Raw genomic sequence first — 21,485 nt, 5'->3', positions numbered from 1 at the left:
ACATGTTCTTGGCTGTGAGTATTTGTTTTCCCATTTTACTAATCTTGTCTGAAATAATCCTCGTAATTCTCTCTTTAGTTTATATGCTAAATTATCTATATATTTTTGACACATTATATAGACCGTAATGAAGCACAATTTAATTGATAAGATGTTTTTCTTCGATAAATAAGTCGAATATTTGAGTCGCTACGAGATGCCAAAACCATTAGCCTGCAAGCTCGTGGAGACACGCCACAAGCATCACAAATATTGCGTGTAAAAATACGCTTAACATACTGCAGCTTAACGCAAGCCGCGTGCCATCTGCCTCAGCCACAAAAATTAAGCAAAATATCCTGCAATTATCTACCATTATGCTTCATGTCCCAAACTTGTGGATACAAAGCTAAAACATTAAAGTGGGGCCCCACTCCATTTTCCACAACACAAAACAACAAACCCACAATTTTGAAAAGAAAAACAAAGTATTTATCATCCACGCAAATAACTGGATGATCCTTACCTTAACCAATTTTCTTGATGATTTGCTTCCTGTTCTTGGCTTCAAATTCTGGGAGAGGTCTGTGTTCAGTTTCAGTGTTTCACGGCCATTAATCTGAAAAAAACATAAATGCTACGAGTGAACTGTATAGTCTCATGTGGTAGACATGCCATTGCCAAGTATGGAAACAGCTTCAACACAATAGTTCCGCACAGGAGAAATGAGGTTTTGCAGGGAAGGATAAGATTTAGAGTGAGAGCACTGAAAGATGAAAAGAACGGAGGCAAAGGTGGATCACCTGGTCAGAGCTGGGATCCTGGCTTGGAGATTGAGGTGCCGTTCGAGCAACGCCCGGTACATCCCCCCCTTCAAACTCTCTGTTTCGATTCCCTTACAGAGTGTTGTAAAGTTGATATCATGTATTTATACTTTATCTACGAGCCAATTCATGCAAAATGAAGCGATATTATGCGCTCATACAGTTATTATGGCCTCACAGGTAAACGAATACTCATCTTTGAAGGACGAGACTTTATACTCATGGGCAGACCTCAGCCCGGGGTCGTTTTTCCTACGTCTTGGGGGACTCTGGTTTGTCACTTTCACAGTCCTGGGAATACCTATTGCAGCTGCGAGCTTCAATCCTGCAAAGGTAGCATAAGCACGTAATGTAAAAACAAGAATGATAATATTCCCACACACCAAAAAAAAAGAATGATAATATTCCCAGATCATAATTTCACATTTAGGATTCAAAAAACTAACATGATGGTTTGCGTAAAAACTATGAAATGTCAATTAATTGCCATACTGTGGAAAAAAAAATACATTGTTCGCTTATATGTTGATTGACAAGAAGCCGGGTTTTTCAATGATACAGGATCCTTTACGATTTGGCCTCGCTGCAGGCACAGGAACCCTATTTCTCGTTTCGCTGATTGTCCTGAGGATTTATCTGGTTAGTTGAGTTCCATTTCCTAGTAAATATGGATTCATCATTCATTGTTTTATGCACCACTTAAGATGAGTCGAATGGAGAAAGAACTCGGATATAAAACAAGATAAACTGAATTCTGGTAAGAGTTTTGACTTAGTCCAGTTTACCTCATTTAAGCATACACCCAGCAGCTCAATCCCATATGCCATGCTTAAGTTCTCACAGGTCAGATAAAATGTTTCATACCACAACTTGTAAAACTGTGTAGAGTCTATATTTTACTTGACATGATCATTAAGGGGGTTGGCGAGCCTACTTGCACTCAAATTTCCACTCATGACAATATGGACGAAGTAGCAGAAATAGGTCTGTACAAAATGTAAGTCTATGAAAAGAACATGTATTTTCACATTGGAAAAACAGTCCACACCATATTTGCATCAGAGAAAATTTTGAATCATTCAAACAATTTCATTTTCTGTGGCATTATTTCGATAAAACTAATGCCTCCCTTGTTCATTTGACAGGGATGGAGTTACGTTGGTGATAGGCTTTTATCAGCAGTCATACCGTATGAAGAGACTGGATGGTATGATGGGCAGATGTGGGTGAAACCACCAGAGGTTAGATTCTTCCAATGATTACATTGGGATCACTAAAATCTACTACTGGTGAAGAATCTAAACAAGACTAGGTGGAGTATAGGATTAGAATCAGCTAGATATTCAGACTTTCTTGTTAGTCGTTATGCTGCAGCAGAATTCAAGTTTATTCCTAGCCACTCGGGAAAAGAGTCATAAGACTTAAAACATTGGATTCTACCTATCCCCCTAGATTTTATGTTTGACTCGAAACATTCAAAGTTTCATATTGAGATGCAAGGGTTACCATCCTTGCTCCACACTGGAGACGAATTTGATATAAAAGTGCAAGAGAAAATAAAACTGCAAATGAATAAAGAAAGGGATAGGGTTGAAATTCCAATGAAATATAAAGGTGGTACCTCCCAGCCAAGCGCATGTTAAATAGATGGATTTCATGAAACTCTTGCCAGCATCAGAGACACACGATTCCCCACAACCATCCACCTTGAAATAAGTACTATAAGCTGTACATTGAGATATCATTTTATATGATTGTCAGCCAGAATTCAAATATCTAATCATATAGTGACAAGAGTTTGTAGAAAGAATTTTTAGATTTGTAGTGTGCTACTGTTGTGGAGAGTAAACCTCTCGAAAGAACAACATGAAAGACAAGTAAAATGTAAACTCATCAATCTTGTATCATGTTAACTGAAATGTTCCTTTTTCTATTACACAGATCCTTGCTCGAGATAGGTTGCTTGGCTCATACAAGGTATGTAATGCTGAAGTATATGAATAATCATGCTTATTGTATGAGAGAAAAGAAATCCATTCAACTGATGCTATGACAGAGTAAAGGTTTAAACATGCCCCTAAACATATTTTGTTAACTTTGAGAAACTGTTATCTACACATGAAGGTTAAACCAGTCATCAAGTTGCTGAAGCAGACTCTAGTTGGAACTGGAGCTCTGCTTGTTGCAGCTGTTTCATTGTTTATTTTTGCAACACCGGTAGAGGACTTCATCCAAAAGACCTTTGTCCAGAAAGAAAATCTGTCCAATATCTCAACTTCAAAGACAGCTGATAAGTTCAATATAAGGTGGTATGAGAATGTTAAGACTTCAAATATATAAAAATCTAATATATTTACACACATCTCAAAGCTGTATAACATTATAGGAAGGAGGAGCTGCTAAGATTGCCAGTTGAGGTGCTGTCTGACAATGATCTAGCAGCGGCAGCTGCGGAAGCTGCTGATGGAAGGCCTGTCTATTGCAGAGACAGGTATTACCGTGCCTTAGCAGGTGGGCAATACTGCAAGTGGGAGGACCTACTCAAGTAACAGATTAAAGATGAACAACTATTCAATTTTGACACCATGCACAAGGCCAATTGGCCATATTAGCTGGAGCTAGAGACCATTTGGAAAGCATCAGATACATGTCAGAAAAGCAGGAAACTGCTTAACTTCAATGTGGAAATTTTGTAACATAAAATGAATATGGTTCAGTAGCTCCCAGGACCCAGATAGAACTCCCTACTTATTCAAGACCATAAGACATGCCACAATATAGCATTAAGCATAATACATTAATACCATGTTGGGATCGGGGATCTGTACCACCCCCGTTTCCATCATATAAAATCTTTACATGCCCATGTGTCTTTATGCTTCGAGCTTTGCCTATCATGGAAGTTTATTATAAAATTCTCTCAGTGACAACTTGACCTCACTGCCTAATCTAGGTAAATTTCCTCATGGATCTTGTTTGGATGAGAATTGACTGTCATTTCCTTGAGAAACTGCAATCTTATTCTTATGCCATAACTTGTTAGGACATTGTTACTTCTGTAAACTTGTTCTTAGAGCCCTTCACGTCACGTTCTGGAAATAGTATGTCCTACTTTGTTACATTCAGAGATCTACATTTCTCTCCATAGTAGGAGTTTGTGAAGAAAGACGCTCCCAGTGCTTGTCGGTCTCCACGCACAGACATGCAGAAGTTGTATGCTTGAGATCAAGCTATAATGATCCACCGAACAACTTCTTGTATTTGAACTAAGCAACTTTTCTAAACCATGTTACTACTCTTGACATTTCTGATTCAACTATATCTTTAAGTCTCCGCTTCCTTCTTCTTACATCCTCAATATCTAGTGTCCTGTAGGCCAGAGCAAGCAAGTATACTGCTGGGTGAAGTCTCCTGCATGTGAGATTGAATTCCATAAGATGACTTGAAAGCCAAACAATATGATAAAATAAAGGTGAACTGAGTGAGCGGCTATGCTAATCTCAGCAATGATCTGAAAATTAATCAAAGTAACATTAACAGTTGCATTTAAAAGCACACGCTGAGAGATACGTCCAATGAAAATGAGCACGAAGGAAGAACTGTCTGCTAATGCAGAAAATTACTAATAAAATTACTTACTCCTCGCACTGTGGATTTCTATCTGAACCATCCCAATATCTCCCATCTGGAACAGTTTTTCCTTTTTTATCTCTTCCAAATGTCTCAATGTACCATCCTCCTATGTCATGCATCGCACTTCGAGGCTCAAACAGCCAATAACTGTAGCAGATAGAAACTGGATTACATTCTACAAAAGAAGAATGAAAACATTTGAAATTGATCCAGAGAATGAGAGATGACAGCACATGAATAGACCATCCAGACCATCGGAGAATAATTTTTTTGCAGCATATGGCTGGTGAGACATCATTGCCACACTAAGGAAGAGTTACGACAACATTGAACTAAAAAGTCTCAACTATAACATTCATAAGCATCAAGTTAAGTTAAATTAAACACAAAGTTGATGCTTACTTGCTTGGTGGCAAGCGAGCTCGACTGCATCTACATTCACAAACTGAAATTTCATCTCCAATTCGGAACCAATGCAAGTGTTTCACCTAAAACATGCATACGTCAGCACATGGAAAAAATACAGTACATCTACACAAAATATGATGCCATTTGTGTAACCATTTCTAAGGCACAACTAAAAGATCTTCTCTATAAGAAAGAACAAAAATATGTCCAATGACAGAACTCAGTCTAATGTGTGGCAAGAAAGCACCTGTAGGAAAAAGAGCATATTCTCAAGTAGACAAGTACTAGTCCTGACAGAACCTCTCATTATGAATTGAAGCAACATGCTGCCACTTATTTTGCTTAAGTAGGGTGTAATTGTGTATGTGCATATGGTTGACAGAACACAATATTGGTATTAGAAAACTCCAATCATCCATTCACATACCAGCAATGTTCTATGCTTCATAATCATATGAGTCTTCATGCCACGATTGTCGTAGAGATAGCAAGTTCCTTCTTCAGGGGTGGTTCCCAAACCCTTTATAACACCCAGCGGAATTTTATGTCCACCTGACAAATCCGAATGCAAATATCCAGGATGTGAATCCCTTGCATGAAATTGGTCTTCGAAGGAAGTGAGATAAACATGTATCTGGTCTTCAGAATCCACATCCTCACTTTTTGGTGGAACTCTCATTGCCATTGCCACAACTCTCCCAGATAAGTGTAACTCCAGGTCTTTGTACGCGTCAGATGATCGATAATCAGCATGAACAGATTGGTGCTGAAAATCATTTTCCTCATCTGCATCAGATTGATGTTGCCCACTCACATTATCCGCCAATTGGACTGAGCCCAGAGCAGAAGATGCTAGTTTTTCAGTGCGCGCATCTGATAATTCACGATGCCTTTTAGCTAGACATACCATGCCAAAAAGATCTCGACCAGTGACTAAGTGTAGCACCTCTGATGTAGTACACGCAGACCTTTCATCAGCTTCAAAACGGTCAGGAAGGAGATCCATAGAGTCAATCTCAGGTCCATAGAATGCTGCATGAACAGCTGCGTAAAAATCTCTTTCGAGAAGATCAAAATACCCTGATCCAGATGTCACTCTTCTTTCAGACAAAATGTCATTTATTGTGTGTCTATACCATTTCAGCCATTCAACAACTTCCATCTCATTTTTAGGATGACGATATGAGTTGTACTTGAAGACTTTCGTATCTCGTTTATTGTTCACATCAGCATAGATTCTTTGAGATGAAATACAATGATCATAGTGAGCTCTCCTGGTGGCGTCCGAGAGAATCTGAACTCATAAAAATCATGATTTTGTTAGAGGTGGTTTTAGAAAGGCAAACCTAACCACAGAATTAAAGTTAATACACCCAAAACAATAAAATCACGCCCTAAGCAAGAAAGCTAATGTGCTCAAATATTGCAATAAGAACAAATTACTAAAACAAAAATTCAGCTGGAACACAAACCTATAGGTGTAACATTGTAAAAAACACTCCATCGATGTACAATTCGACTAATTTGCAAATGGATAAACAGAGTCGACAGTGGGGAGAAATAAATAAAGGCACCTCGTAAGCAGCGAGAATTTGGATGAATCTATCGGAAGGATAGGATGAATGATTTTGCGATTGAGCGAGGTCGGGATGAGTTTCCTTAGCCAATTTTCGAAAGGAAGCTTTAATTTCTGCAAATGAACTCGCCGGCGATACTCCCAGGATTTCATAAGCATTCGTTCCGGTAAAATCAGGAGGAGGCTCGGTCTCAGCGTTGCGGGAGGAGTACGGACGGAATGCCAATTCAGTAGGAATCAAACGGCGGTGGAGGTGGAGAAGACGGTGGCGGAGAGTGACAAACTTGGCAATTTGCGCCATTTTATCTCTGTTGCCCCTTTTCTGATTTTGCCAAATCTAACCGTTTTGTAAATACTATTAAGCTGCACTCCTGCCACGTCGTCATATTTACCTAACAAAATATTACTAACAAATTATGAAATTTCTAACTAATTAATTTTGTTATGAGTTACTTGTAAAATGTAAAGATTTAGTTTTATAATTTAAATCATTCGATTGAAGCTGATTGTCTGATTCTACTCCCTTGAGATTGGATTCCAAGTCGAACACGCAAAAAACATTAAAATAGGATCGAATCAGGACAAGCTCTCGCAGGCTGAAATGGAACCGACATACCATTTCACAATGGAAAAATGAAAAAAAACATGGAAAATCGAAAGGACAAATCACCAAAAAGTTGGCCTTTTGAACTGAAATTGTCATTTTCTTTGCTGTGCTGATTACAATTCTAAATTTTTAAGAACCGGAACCGATAATTCTTGAATCAACCACATCCCTACTAAAGGATCCAATAAGATCTCCAAACCAATTTACACCGTTGATATTTCAGTGTTCCACTATTGTTATCAACCGATGCATTATCATGTTTGTGTATTATAATACAAGTTGTACATAGCTTGATCTGGATATGGCTTGCTCCAACCGTAAAATCTCTAATCTATACTATACGCATCACCTTGTCTGAAGACGAGAATGGACATCGATGCCGATCTCACCCACTCCATAATCCGGCCGGTCTGTATGCCCCAAACAAATGAAGTGGAATATAGTGATGAATGACGCTTGACAGCCTTTCCATTCACTAATTCATTATATTCTCCGTATTATGATTCCTATTCGCAAATACAAAGAAATAGAGGTTGATCAATTATTGAAGCATCATGAGTCAATCAATCACTGAAAATTGAAGAAATGGACCCCTCCCATTTTGAAGAAGGCAATCATTTAAATCTGAATTTATTGAATTCAAAACTTTTCTTTCAAAAAGAAGATGGTATAATTCGGAAATTTGAATTATAGAACTCAACTTTGTTGGTTTGAAGTGACCATGTTGGTGATGATGAAGCCGTGCATTCCGTCCTTTAAATACATAAACGACAAAATAATGACATGCTGGATTCATTCTATGTATATTTCATTTTTAGATATAGCATGTTGTATATCATATTATGCATAATTGCAAACCACTATACTACTACATCATATTCAAATAAAATGGAAATGCAACACACGTTTCATGTAGCTTGAACCAAAAAAAATTTATTTGATCAAAGTGTCTTCTTACTAAAGAGAAATTAATAATGGTTTAACTTTATTACTTAGACGAGACCTTATTGGTTGGTTTGTATATATAATTCATTTCATACAGTATAAACACCACAAGTATAGTGTTCTTGAAAAGGGAAACACACCTGAAATCATCTATCTCAACTTTAGGGCCCCCACGGTCCACGGATGACTTTTTAAATGATTTTTCATCAATTTTAGTGTATTGTGATTTAGTTACATAATTGCAATTATTTGAAATATAAAGCTCTAGAAAAATAAAAGAGGAAATCCGTAAATAGTGATAAATGTATGAGCTAGGTATGATGAAATTATAGAAATTTAGTGAATAAAAGTATAAGTGAAGAAAAAATATACTCTATATACAGAGGGATGTCAATCGGGCCAGCCCACCGGGTTTCGGGCCAACCCTATTCGGGTTGCGGGTCAATCGGGTGCGGGCTAATCGGGTTGTTATTTTTTCGGGTTATAAAAGTTCAGCCCTAACCCTAAAAGCTCGGGTTTCGGGCTAGCCCATCGGGTTAATCGGGTTGCTACCGATAAAATTAACATGCGATCAATCCAATAAATAATGGTGAAAATTAGTTATATTTATAAAATGTAAAATATTTAATTATGATAAATTTGAGATATATGCGTAAACTCAAATATTTACATGATCAAATACTAATATTTGAGATTTATGCAACATAAAACATAAACATCAAGAAATTTTAAAGCATGTTTAGAAATTTAAATATATTTTTTTAGTGAATTTGAAGTCTCTAATTCATTTATCTATTATTATATTAATAAAAACTTAATATATAATTTATATATTTAATATATAAAATGGAAAGTTATTTTTTCAGTAATCTGTATTATAAAATAATCAATGAAGTGTCGAATTAGAGTCAAACAAATAGAGCAATATAAATTTTATCGGGTTTCCGGGCCAGCCCATCGGGTTTTCGGGTCTGGCCCTAATGGGTTGCGGGTTAATCGGGTGCGGGCTAATCGGGCTGTAATTTTATCGGGCTGGAAATTTTCAGCCCTAACCCTATAAATTTGGCGGGCTATTCGGGTCAGCCCACGGGTTGCGGGCTAAATTGACATCCCTAATATACTTGTGGATGCCTTTTGATTTTATTGTCCATTGATTGATTGTGCTTCTTTTTGTGATAGCGAGTGCAAACCAATGGCATTGCCATGTACATATAATGATCAACATTAATAGTCCCTTCATTTTAATTTAAGTATTTTTAATATATTTTTTTATAAAACATGGTACTTCCCAAAGACAAATTATGAAATGACAATTTTCCTGTTAACACAAGTACTAATTTATTTTTACTCTACTCCATATTTACCCATGATGAGCCATATGTTACCATTTCATTCTTTTGGTTGTTAAACTCAAAGTGTCCATCGGCAGTATCAGTAGTGACAATTTCTTGTGTTGATTTGTTGGCATTTTAAAAGATGTGTTGATTTTTAGGCATTTTGAAGGATGTGATGTTTAAGGCTGCCACAAGACAAAGATCGAACCCCTGACCATTTAATTAAGGATGAACGAGTCCATACAGTTTTTATATTATACTCCTCGGATCTCTCAAAACATATTTACACACAACAATATAGTACTAAGTCATACTCAATTGATTTAAGAACATCAGAAAGATTTGAAAAACACATGAGTTTGTATAGCATATAAATTCAACCAATAAATAGACTACATATATTTATGTTCAGTGAACTAATGCTTAAGTAAGAGTTTTATGTTTACAATTCATAAAATTCAAAAAAATTGACAGTTTTGTGGAGGAGAGGATAATCCAATCTCACATGGAGAAATTTCTTAATTTGGCGCCATCCTCTGATAATGTGACTCCACACCACACATTCTTCAACTAGATCTCTTCCTCCCCACTTCCCCATTTGTCCCCACTTTTCCTAACACTCACCTCATAATTCAACTTAAATCAAAAGCCTAGAATGGGGAATTCAACTTAAATGATGATGATAATGAGCTTCCTAGCCAGAAATAGAGAATATGCATTTTTGTACAACATAGGCCATCTCCTGCTCCCATGGCTATTCTAAACAAAGCATATTTTCCCATGAAAAATTTCCCCACCATTTTTATTTGTGCCAATAAATGAGATGGCCCCTTTAAGTAATAGTCACTGAGAGAATGGATGTTGAAGCAAACATGTCTACCAAGAAGAAAGACCTTCTCTCCACTGCCATGAAGAGAACTAGTGACTGGTTTTTCACTCTCAATTCCTCAATTTTATATTTTCGATTTGAATCAGTTATGGTTATGGAGTATTTATTGTTGGTGTTTTGAATAGGATATTTTCACAGGAGATTCCGAGTGATGTAACTGTGACTGTTGCTGGAACTTCCTTTTCTTTACACAAGGTAAGAGTATTATTTTTATAGTTTTTTATATATATATAGAAATAGCAAATTAACGAATTCAACAGTTTCCGTTAGTTTCCAAATGCGGATACCTGCGGAAGCTGGTGTCGGACTCCTCCGACACGGCGGTCTCCGCCGTGGACATCCCCGGCGTTCCCGGCGGCGCGGACGCGTTCGAGCTGGCTGCGAAGTTCTGCTACGGAATAAACTTCGAGATCACGACGGAGAACATCGCGATGCTGAGGTGCGTGGCGGAGCATCTCGAGATGACGGAGGACTACGCGGTGGGGAATCTGGTGGCGCGATCCGAGGCGTACATAAACGAGGTCGCGCTGGAGAGCCTCGCCGGCGCCGTCTCCGTCCTGCATTCCTCCGAGGACCTCCTCCCCACGGCGGAGAAGGTCAAGCTAATCAGCCGCTGCATCGACACGGTGGCGTTCGTCGCCTGCAAGGACTCGCAATTCACCTCGCCGGATCCCGGCGCCGCATCCTCCGCCCCTCCCGCCGTCGATTGGTGGGCGGAGGATCTCACCGTGCTGCGAGTCGATCTGTTCCAGCGAGTCCTCATCGCGATGATGGGGAGAGGCTTCAAGCAGTATGCCCTAGGCCCCATTCTCATGCTCTACGCCCAGAAATCCCTTCGAGGTCTGGTGAGAGGTCCTAACCCTACCTCAATTCGAAAATTCCCTAACTCAATCGATCAAATTACCCAATTTGAAAAAAAATCCCTAATTCAATCGATCAAATGACCTAATTTCATGATTCGGTAGGATATATTCGGAAAGGGGAGGAAGAAGATTGAGGCGAGGCAAGAGCACGAGAAGAGAGTAGTACTGGAGACGATCGTCAGCCTCCTCCCACGGGAGAGGAACGCCATGTCGGTTAGCTTCCTCTCGATGCTTCTCCGGGCGGCGATATTTCTAGAAACGACGGTGGCTTGCCGCCTGGATTTAGAAAAGAGGGTGGCGATGCAGCTTTCGCAGGCGGTGCTGGACGATCTCCTAATCCCTTCCTACTCCTTCACCGGAGACACAATCTTCGACGTGGAAACACTGCAGCGGATCGTCGTCAACTTCTTAGAAGCAGAAACAGAGGAGGAAACAGCGGCGGCGCAACACATACCTGAAGAACTAGAGCGTGTGACCAAATTGATGGAGGATTACCTCTCCGAGATCGCCTCCGACCGGAACCTCTCCGTTTCGAAGTTCACTTCCTTAGCAGAGCTCATTCCTGAGCACTCGAGATCAACAGAGGATGGAATGTACAGAGCAATCGACATCTACTTGAAGGCTCACCCTGCTTTAAGCGATATGGAGAGGAAGAAAGTGTGCAGTGTGATGGACTGCCAGAAGCTCTCTCGGGAAGCCTGCGCCCACGCAGCCCAGAACGACCGGCTCCCGGTGCAGACGGTTGTGCAAGTACTCTACTACGAGCAGCAGCGTCTCAGGCAAGTGATGGATGGGGGTTTGAGCGAGTCCCCTGCTCTGCAGCCGAAGCTCCCGAGCTACACTGTCTCGGACGAGCTCTCGATTCTGAGGAGGGAGAATCAGGATTTGAAGCTGGAGGTGGTGAAGCTGAAGATGAGGATGAAGGAGACGGACAGAGCGTCTCAGAAGCCAGCTACAGCCACTGGCACGGCCACGAGCAGTCCGTCTGCAGACAAGCCGCCTCTGGCTCCGAAGAAATCGTTCATAAGCTCGGTGTCGAAGAGGCTTGGGAAGATTATGAGGGTGGATGGGCTGACGGCGCAGGGTTCGAAAGGGAGGACTAAGCCTAATAAAGACAGGCGCCATTCAATATCATGAGCATACATTATTTGATGCTGCTAAATTTTAGTAAGTTTCTTCAGCGTCTTGTTTCAGTTTTGTTGGTGAATTGAACTCATTATTTGTGTGGTGTATATGCATGTAAAATTTATTCGTGTGCGTATGTAAATTATGTTGTGGATTTTGGAGTGATCGTGATGAATAATGTGCCACAAAAGCTAATCTGTTCTTGGTTTAAAACTTTTAATAAACTCAGTCACTTGAACACCTCAACCCTTTGTTGTTGATTGCGTTATAACCAACTAGTCCTTACTATACGTTTCACATCTTCATCTTCATCTTCATCTTCATCTTCATCTTCATCTTCATCTTCATCTTCATCTTCATCTTCATCTTCATCTTCATCTTCCCTATAGTATGTCATAATATTAATACTATGTATATATTTTTTTTGCCAACTCTATCAAGACGCACATACAAAAATCAAACAGAATAGCATCCTTAATTTCTTGGTTGGGCTAAATTGACCAGGCACCATATGACCATATCTATGCTGCAATGTTGGTAATCCAACTTGACCAGTTGTGTAACATGGTGGAAAGTGGAACCCTAGCCCAGATGTACTTCAACACCAAGCATCCACTTCTCATTTCTTTATTCATTACTTATATATACTCCTTTCATTGCTCATAGCAAATCCCATTTGCATGAATTTTAATGAGTGTTATGAACAGAATAAGTGAGTGAAATACGAATTCCACTTTCATACTGATTTTATAACAAAAATGTGATTGAAATGACTTAATGAAAATGTTAGTCTCACTTATCAAAAATAAAATGAGATTATTACTATGAAACATCCCAAAATAGTAAAATAAGACTTTCATAAGATACAATGGGAGAATTTATATACTCCCTCTATCCCACAAAGATTGTCCCATTTTTCCATTTCAGTCCTTCCCACAAAATTTGTCTCATTTCACTTTTTACCATTTTTTGTAGTGGACCATATGTTTCACTAACTTATTCCTTCTCACATTTTATTATAAAACTAATATATAAAAGTATGACTTACATTCCACTAACTTTTTCAACTCATTTTTCATTATAGTATTTCTTAAAACTTGTGTCCGGTTAAAGTGAGACAATCTTTGTGGGACGGAGGGAGTATTATATAGGCAGACGTGCATGTAAGTGGGGCTGGGATCAAACCTTTACCAACCTCTTTATTTTAGTGAAAAAAATGTTGGAAAATAATTTTTACATTACTTAATCTTGGTAAGAGTTCTTCAACCCTATCAATATTTTTTTGTCTGTGCCCGTCTCGTATATAGCTTAAAGAAAGTGCAAAGGACGGTGCAGATCTGACGCAGATCAAGAGTTGTATTTTATCAATCTAATATGATTTGTCCGGCACGATACATTCATGTACATAATTGAACCTCATTTTATTTATTTGCACAAGAATCTAATGTTCACTTGGTGGCAGACACATCAAAATATTTAAACTCGATATATTAATCCAAAATTAGTTCCCATGTGGTAGGCGTGAAATCAACTCCATACACACTTTTTTTTATTTAAAAAGAACCTATGTGGAAGAAGTACCATCAAACCCCTCCATTGTCCCAATCTTGTTTAGCACTATATATACCACTTTCTATATCACAATTTTACCACTTTCTATATCACAATTTTTTAAAGATTGGATTATGGTTTATTTGATAGTACCCTAATTGTCCACGAGTATAATGGCCCCCCTCAATAATAGATCAATTTGGATTCCCTTTGATCATATCCATCACTTTTTTCCTTGTCAAACTCAACCTATAGTAAAATGTTTCTATGCCGTTGTAGCAAACGGCTAGAATATTATTATTTGAGTCCAATCGTAACAATAAAGGGTTAAATCTCAATATCGTATGTAGATCTTATGTGTATCTATATATTCTCATATAATCAAATGTCTTAATCTTTTCTTTTTCTTTAATGACTTAATGTTGGTGTCATGCAATATTGACCGAAAAGATAGAGAATTCTAAGAAATTCAAGTTCCTCGACAATGAAATTTATTATCAAATTGAAAAATTGACTGCGAAACAATTTCCCCCGGATGTTTATATGAGGTCCAAAACCACTAACAATTGAGAAAGAAATTATGGTAGTTAAGTTAAAATCTGGAAAAATAGTAAAATGACATTTTTGCCTCTCAAACGTTCTAAAATGGCCTAAATTCATAATGCATCAACACTTGTTAGCCAATGGAGAGCTAAGTTTGATTTCTCAGCTCATTCCCTCGTGTGAATTTTGAGTCATTTTAACATTGTGACTTTTTCAGCTCGTTGTTAATGGATCATGAATGGTTGTGGTGTTAATTAGAGTGTATATAGGAAATAGGGTTAGGACAAATTCTTAGGTATAATCATAATCAAGCGTGGGTGTGTTAAAATGACAACACATCTTAAAGTAACATCATACCATCATTCCCAGCCAATCATTTGTACACGTGGACGAATAATCAGTTGTCATATGGCAATCATAAAAAATGCTCAAGAATAAATTTTCTCGGCTAGCAATATCCAATACGCTAGACAGCAATCTATAGATTGATGTGATGTCTAGCGTTTATACTATTGCTGTGTAGCGTTTATAATATTTCTGGATACGTGGTATCACAGTGTCACTTTAAGAGGTATTTTAACTCAAACCAGCGATGACATACATACATATAGTTGGCAAGTCTTATCAGCATGTGAGTCATGTGGGACAATGCTTAACTCTAGGGATTCCCACCATATATTTTCCGTAGCTAACTAATGTCCAGATAATCTATATCATCTCTCAACTCATCAATTATATTAGAGAGGGAGAGAGAGAATCATGGGATAGTAAATGAGAACTAAATAAGATTTCTTAAAATTGAAATCCAATTACAATCAACATTGACATGAGAATCATCAGTACATGTAATAATAGTAACAAATTACTCCTACTTATGATAATTAAGATGAAAATTATGATCATGTCATATTTAGGCTGAGGGCATGGAATAGCCAAGGCGGGCTATTCGAAACTGGAGTCTCGGGCCCCCATTTTAATGACGGGCTTCTCGATCCCGTTGTCGGCCCGGACACTTTCTTCTCATAGAAACTTCTCGGGCCCAAAGTCAGCTCAAGATTGGTCTGATCATCATATCCGGTCTCCGGAACTCCACATTTTCCAACCGATTCCCCGGCCTGTTCGGGCCTTGGCTCCGGCCCGTTACACGTACTAGTGGTGGTGCTACTCCTATCCATTCGTGCGTTTTTTTCCATGTCTTTCATCAGCATTTTCTGTATTCGATGCAGGCGATGGAGCTCAAAAACCTACAACAAATCGAAGAAAAGAAATTGAAAATTGAAATTTAAATTTTTTAGGAGAATTAAAAATATTTAATTTACCTGCTCTCGAAATGTTTCCTCGTGCTTGAGCATGGCCATTTTCATGTATTCCTTGTCGAACTGATTCATAAAATCTGATTCTTGGAACCTTAGAAATATTCTGTGTTGGTTTGATTAATAGTATATTCTTGTTGTGAATATATACGCCCCACCTGAAGCATGAAAAAACACCATGAATTCAGATATTAATTGCTAAAATTGGGCACATGATGATGAAAGCTGTGTTTCAAGCCAGTGAGGCCATAGAGCATTTATTTGTTACGATAATTGTTTTGGGCCATAATAACTATTGACAAACGAAAAATATCTATTGCTTATCGTCGTTTACATAAGAAGTTTACTATTTTAGATATTATTTCGCTGGGAATAATTGGACTGCATTTGTTTGTTTTTTTATCACAATCGTCAATATTACTTTTTGATAGATTATGCGTACTATTTACCAATTTATGAATTTCATAAGAATCCAAAAAAATAAAGTAAACTTCATGTTATCCAAAGATTGAGAAAAGAAGAAATAATGCTACTAAAAAATCTGTAAAATTACAGAATTTTCAAGAAAATGGATCATCGGAAAAAAATTGAGAAACTGTAATTTTATGACGATCAAGAGCACAAAACCCCAGTTGAAGAAATTTTAGAACAACCAAAATAGGTAGGTATTTTCAGACATATAAAGTAATTTTCTTACCAGGAAGAGTGTGATGAACTTGGAAAATCAGATATTTGTGTCTCTGTGTGTGATCTGATTTGGTCCAGCTTGAACAAGTTGATCCTCTTTTGTGGTAGCACACAATGTTGTTAGCCTTTTGGCATATACTGCCGCCGTATATATATATATATATACTCAAAGTGTGTGTTTGGAGAGAGAGAGAGAGAGAGAGAGCAGAAGAATTTGTGTTAAATTAGTAGTCACAGAAATCAAAGCAATTGTTTGTTGGTAATTAGGGTTTTGATGTGAATGATGAGGGCATGCCAAACATATCCCACTGCTATGTGTATTTCAAGCTTTGTGGAAGAAAGAGAGAGAAAGAGATGCCCTGACCATCTCCACCACACTAATTAGGAGTATTTCTTTATTCACTATTCTAAAATTACTAATCTCCTTTCACAATTATTTCATCTATAATAAAGTATTGTGTGATGACATTTCATCACGAATCTTGGGTATGAAATTTATATTCTATTTGTGATTTCATCACAAATCATCAAAGTAACAGGGTAGCCTGACAAAGAGATGCACATGCTCCCAATAACTCATTGTAATTTAGTAGTATTCTCAAGATTGTGTCCTTGTTTGTAAATTATAAAGAAAATAATGAAGAAAGTACTTTTTTTACTCTTTGTTCACAGAAAAAAAAATCTTTTCTTCTTCATAACAAATTTAAAACATTTAAAGATAACACACGTAAGAAGATGAAGTGTATCTACTTCAATTTATTGATACATACATGTAGACAAGAAGACAGCCAGTTAATTACCATACAATTTTTTTTATGTATATGTATATTAATAGAGTAACATTGGACCACGTGGCACATCGACAGTTGGATTTTAGCCGTACCTTAAGGGTACCTTCAATGAAATCACAAGCCCTGAATATATATATATATATATATATATATATATATATATATATATATATATATAGGGTTTTGATCTATGCAAAACTAGATTTAAATACAGAAACGCAGAACAATATCATAATTAGGTCACTTTTAGGTCATAATTAGGTAATTTTTAGGTCATGCTAACAAAGCATGACCTAAAACGATCTTAGCATGACATTAAACCCAAATATTATAATATGACCTAAAATTGCTTAATTATGACCTTCCGTGTTTTTGGTTATTTATTGACCATTAGATCATCTAATCCTAGGGCCAAGATTTGGTCTGTATTTCTGGATTTAAACACATACTTATTTTGATCATCTCCCTATATATATATATATATATATATGTGGGTAGTGATTTAGAGACATAATGTCTCTATGCCATAATGCCCCTATGTTACTTAGCCATAAACCTAATTTAAATATGGACTAATGTGCTCTAATGTTATTTTGGTAGCATGCAATTAAGGATAGTTCTAGTGTAGAGGATTTAATGTGAAGAGTAATACAATGAAATATGATAAATTTAAGTTATGTCTCCAACATCTTCTAGTCACAAATTAATATCGTTAAAATATTTATAAAAATATGAAGTAATAGTTTTATTTTCCTTTTTTTCTCTTTCATTTTTTCTTTAGGAGTATATATTCTTCAATTTTGTATTACAAGTTATATTTTATCAAGATTTGAATATAACATTCCCAAAATTAAGAATTTAAATAATTAAAATTTTGTAAAGAAAATAATTAAAATAAAAAAATATGAATTTTCAAAATCAAAATCGTAAAATAATATTAATATACTATGATATAACAAATCTTATTTGTTGCTTGCTATAGTGAATTAACTAAGAATTATAATACTAGTATTTATAAAAACAATAAAAAAATATTAATCATATATCCTTAAAATATTAAATAGATGTGTTAAGAACATGAAATTATATTATTTATCAAGGTTTGACACAACATTTCAAAAACTAAGAATTTAAAGAAATTTAATTTTGGAAAGCAAATAAATAAATACAATAGTATTATGAAAGTAGTCAAATCTAAACTATAAACGTACTCCCTCCATCCCATCACAAGTTAAAATTTTGAAAATTAAAGAATTCAAACAGAAATTATTAAATTAGTAATTAAATTTATAAACAGAATTCAAATCAAAATCATGAAGTTCATGAAACTAAAATCATAAACTTAAATAAGTATTAATTTATAATAATAATAATGTTCGAGATTGCGATACTGATTTTGTTTTTAAAAAATATAGAGTTAATGTTTTCTATTTTTCTTTATAAAAATATTAGAATTATTTGTTCATTGTTTATAACATTCAACAAATTATAATTTGATATACAATAATATTGGTTGAGTTTGTGGTATTTATTTTATTTCTTTACATTCACATATTTTATTTTATTTTTAATTTTGGAACATTACAATCGACCGTCGATCAAAACAATTATCACATATTCTTAACTCATCTATCGAATATTTTATAGCTATATAATTGGTATTTTCTTTTTTTTTTATATATAAAATATTAGAGTTTTTAGCTCAATTCATTATATCGTGAGTATTATTGGTTGCATGATATATTGAATTCAGTATAAAGAATCTCGTGGTTTAAAAATGACAAAATTAATAAGTTTATCGATATTGAAAATTACAAATAGAGTAATTTTTTGTCATATTTTATAAATCTTATATTATTTACTACCTACATTTTATTAAAATTAGATAACAAATTTTTAATACTTCATATATTTAATCATTTTTATATTAAATTATTCAAATTATAATTTATAAAGACTTGTTTTTAAAGAAAATCCATCTACTAAATATCATTATTAATTTGAGTGGTGAAATGTACAACAAATATATAAAATTAATAAAATTACAATACTTTGAAGTTATAAAGATAAATCTTTAAATAAATGTAATAATACGGGAGAGACAATTTTGTTCATTCAAAATTGTTGGGTCTTATGATGTCAAAAGAATTGTGTGTACGCCTAATTATATGCTATCCATAAATAGGTGTATTTAGTAAACAATTTAATGCAAGGGTAGTAAAGTATATATACATTATACAAATTTAATAAAAAATAAAATATAGGGTACAATTACTATTTTAACCCCATTATGGCATTGTCATTATGTCTCTAAATCATTTCTATATATATATATATAGTCCAATTAATAAGAGAATTATAACGTTGTCTTAAAGCTATACCAATCTTTAAAGATCGCTTAATTAATAATTTAATATAGATTCTACAAATGCAGGATATCTCTGCTATACTATATATATTGTGTTAATAATGACACTGATTTTTATTATAAAAAAAAACATGTTTAGATCTAAAATTGACAGTCTCACAAAATCAAAAGTATACTTATTAAGAAAATAGATTCAAATAGGCAACACACGTTCTGACATCATTCTATCATCATTCGATAACCTTATTTGGTAGAGATGAGTGTGGTAAGAGGCTGCAAGAAAGAAGTGATAACATATGAAAGGGGAAATTAGCTCATCTTGAACAAACCAGGTGACAGATTTGATTAGTGACGGATCCATGTAGGATCAAGGAGTACAACTGATACACCGGAGTTCGACTCTCATCCAACTACGAGAAATCTTAAGTTCATCACTGGATAAGATAATATGTCTTCTTGAAAAGATAAAAAATGAAAGGCATCAAATTAAATTAAATCAACATTGACATCAACATTGACATCAACATCAACATGAACACATTAAATTCAAATTTGTGACCGAATGTCTTAGATTAAAGTTCAAAAGGGTATATATCGACCCCAAGATTGTGACAAAGATGTCATCAAAGTATTAGGTACTAAATCCTATCAAAAGACAAAAAGGTACAATAAGCAACTATACATTCATTTGTAAATATTTGCAAACATTTAAACTGATAAGATTTTAGTCAATCATGTGAACTTTATTTTGTCAATACCATGATTTTGCATGTGTCAGTCCAAACTAATTTTTGTACCAGATAAAATAAATTTAAAAGGAAAAGAATAAAGCATGTCCAACCCATGATCACTCAACATTTTGACAGATCAAACACCATAACATATAAGCAAAAATAATGTAAAATTATAATTTAAAAATTGGAATGAGTTGTATTATGATAATGTAATGAAACACTAATGAATTGAAATGCTATTTTAATTTACATTTTTTTATATTTTGTGGTAATTGAGTCAACTTACGAATGCATATTACATGATTAATGTTGAAACTATATAAAATCTAATTCAATATGACACACAAATATAATAAAACAAATAAATGACAGAACGATTGGATCGAGACTCCTTTAGCTTGTTTAACTTTATTATGAGATCCAAATATATAAATGAAGTATTCACATAAGACAAGTTTGATAGTATATTGACAAGTGACAACCAATAATCTTATGTTGAGTAATTTAATATAATTATGTGCATTAAATTATGATGCCTGTAACATATTAGATGAAGTAATTTTATTCCGTGAATGAATCAGTTGTTTGGATTTTGTGATAATAATATACTCCATCCATCCGTCCGCAAATAGAAGGCCCGTTTTTCCATTTTAGTCCATTCGCGAATAGGAGTCTCGATTCACTTTTACCATAAATGGTAATAGGGTTTCATCTTCCACTAACTCATTTCACTCACATTTCATATAAAACTAATATATACAAGTGGAACCCCTATTCCACTATTTTTTTTTACTCACTTTTCTTAATATTTCTTAAAACCCGTGCCGCCAAATAGTGGGACTCCTAATGATGCACGGATGGAGTATTTAGAACGATCGAAACACCACTAACATGGAGAAGGAGGAGGTGGATTTATATATTTATTTATTACGAGCCAATAAATATAAATTTAAAAGTTCTAAAATTTACATTTTTATAAACATATTGAATTTAGAGCATCCACAACGGTGGCGTCCGTCGCCACGGCCGTCCGCGCCGTGCCAGCGAGCAGCTGACGTGGCGCGCTGGGATTCGTCAACGGCATAGCCGTTGTGTTTAAATTTATTTTTTTTAATTAAAAATCGGTTTTTAATTAAAAAAACCGATAAAAAATAAAAAATTCACTTCCCAAAAAAAAATATCCGTTTATAACCATTTTTTCCACTTTTTAATTTTTTTTTCATTTTTTTACCCCAAAAATACACACTTTCATCTATAAATACCCCCAATTTCACTCCAAAAAATTCACATTAAAGTACACAATTCTCATCTTCAT

The 21,485-nt window shown here is 35.4% G+C and overlaps 4 protein-coding genes across 6 annotated transcripts; 2 read left to right on the top strand and 2 right to left on the bottom strand.

Moving 5' to 3' along the window:
* The first annotated feature begins 77 nt into the window (after positions 1 to 77).
* Positions 78 to 3,667, top strand: LOC121772359 (protein CONSERVED IN THE GREEN LINEAGE AND DIATOMS 27, chloroplastic-like). Of its 2 annotated transcripts, none has more exons than XM_042169427.1 (7): positions 78 to 838; positions 984 to 1,136; positions 1,365 to 1,442; positions 1,949 to 2,044; positions 2,745 to 2,780; positions 2,928 to 3,109; positions 3,190 to 3,667. In XM_042169427.1, the coding sequence occupies exons 1-7, from the start codon at positions 614 to 616 to the stop codon at positions 3,350 to 3,352; spliced, it is 933 nt and encodes a 310-aa protein (XP_042025361.1). In that variant the 5' UTR covers positions 78 to 613; the 3' UTR covers positions 3,353 to 3,667. The 2 variants fall into 2 exon arrangements, with proteins under 2 accessions (XP_042025361.1, XP_042025360.1); XM_042169426.1 differs by having other exon boundaries at positions 2,928 to 3,112.
* A 194-nt stretch (positions 3,668 to 3,861) lies between these two features.
* Positions 3,862 to 6,921, bottom strand: LOC121772358. Its single transcript, XM_042169425.1, has 5 exons — positions 6,419 to 6,921; positions 5,272 to 6,138; positions 4,839 to 4,924; positions 4,443 to 4,583; positions 3,862 to 4,214 (listed from the first exon to the last, which is right to left on the bottom strand). The coding sequence occupies exons 1-5, from the start codon at positions 6,719 to 6,721 to the stop codon at positions 4,070 to 4,072; spliced, it is 1,542 nt and encodes a 513-aa protein (XP_042025359.1). The 5' UTR covers positions 6,722 to 6,921; the 3' UTR covers positions 3,862 to 4,069.
* A 3,006-nt stretch (positions 6,922 to 9,927) lies between these two features.
* LOC121772040 (BTB/POZ domain-containing protein SR1IP1-like) lies at positions 9,928 to 12,429 on the top strand. The gene is made up of 4 exons (XM_042168971.1): positions 9,928 to 10,234; positions 10,321 to 10,390; positions 10,456 to 11,040; positions 11,161 to 12,429. Exons 1-4 carry the CDS (start codon positions 10,161 to 10,163, stop codon positions 12,193 to 12,195), a joined length of 1,764 nt encoding a protein of 587 aa, XP_042024905.1. The 5' UTR covers positions 9,928 to 10,160; the 3' UTR covers positions 12,196 to 12,429.
* A 2,620-nt stretch (positions 12,430 to 15,049) lies between these two features.
* On the bottom strand, positions 15,050 to 16,686 carry LOC121770827. 2 transcript variants are annotated; one of them, XR_006043867.1, is made up of 3 exons: positions 16,288 to 16,686; positions 15,597 to 15,748; positions 15,050 to 15,521 (listed from the first exon to the last, which is right to left on the bottom strand). XR_006043867.1 is itself a non-coding variant. In XM_042167603.1 (2 exons), exons 1-2 carry the CDS (start codon positions 15,663 to 15,665, stop codon positions 15,177 to 15,179), a joined length of 414 nt encoding a protein of 137 aa, XP_042023537.1. In that variant the 5' UTR covers positions 15,666 to 16,091; the 3' UTR covers positions 15,050 to 15,176. The 2 variants fall into 2 exon arrangements, 1 of the variants encoding a protein (XP_042023537.1); XM_042167603.1 differs by lacking the exon at positions 16,288 to 16,686 and having other exon boundaries at positions 15,597 to 16,091.
* Between the last annotated feature and the right edge of the window lie 4,799 nt (positions 16,687 to 21,485).

The sequence above is a fragment of the Salvia splendens genome, chromosome 16 (genome assembly GCF_004379255.2).
Source record: "Salvia splendens isolate huo1 chromosome 16, SspV2, whole genome shotgun sequence".
In the NCBI taxonomy this organism is placed as follows: Eukaryota; Viridiplantae; Streptophyta; class Magnoliopsida; order Lamiales; family Lamiaceae; genus Salvia; species Salvia splendens.
This window is presented reverse-complemented; position numbering and strand designations above follow the sequence as displayed.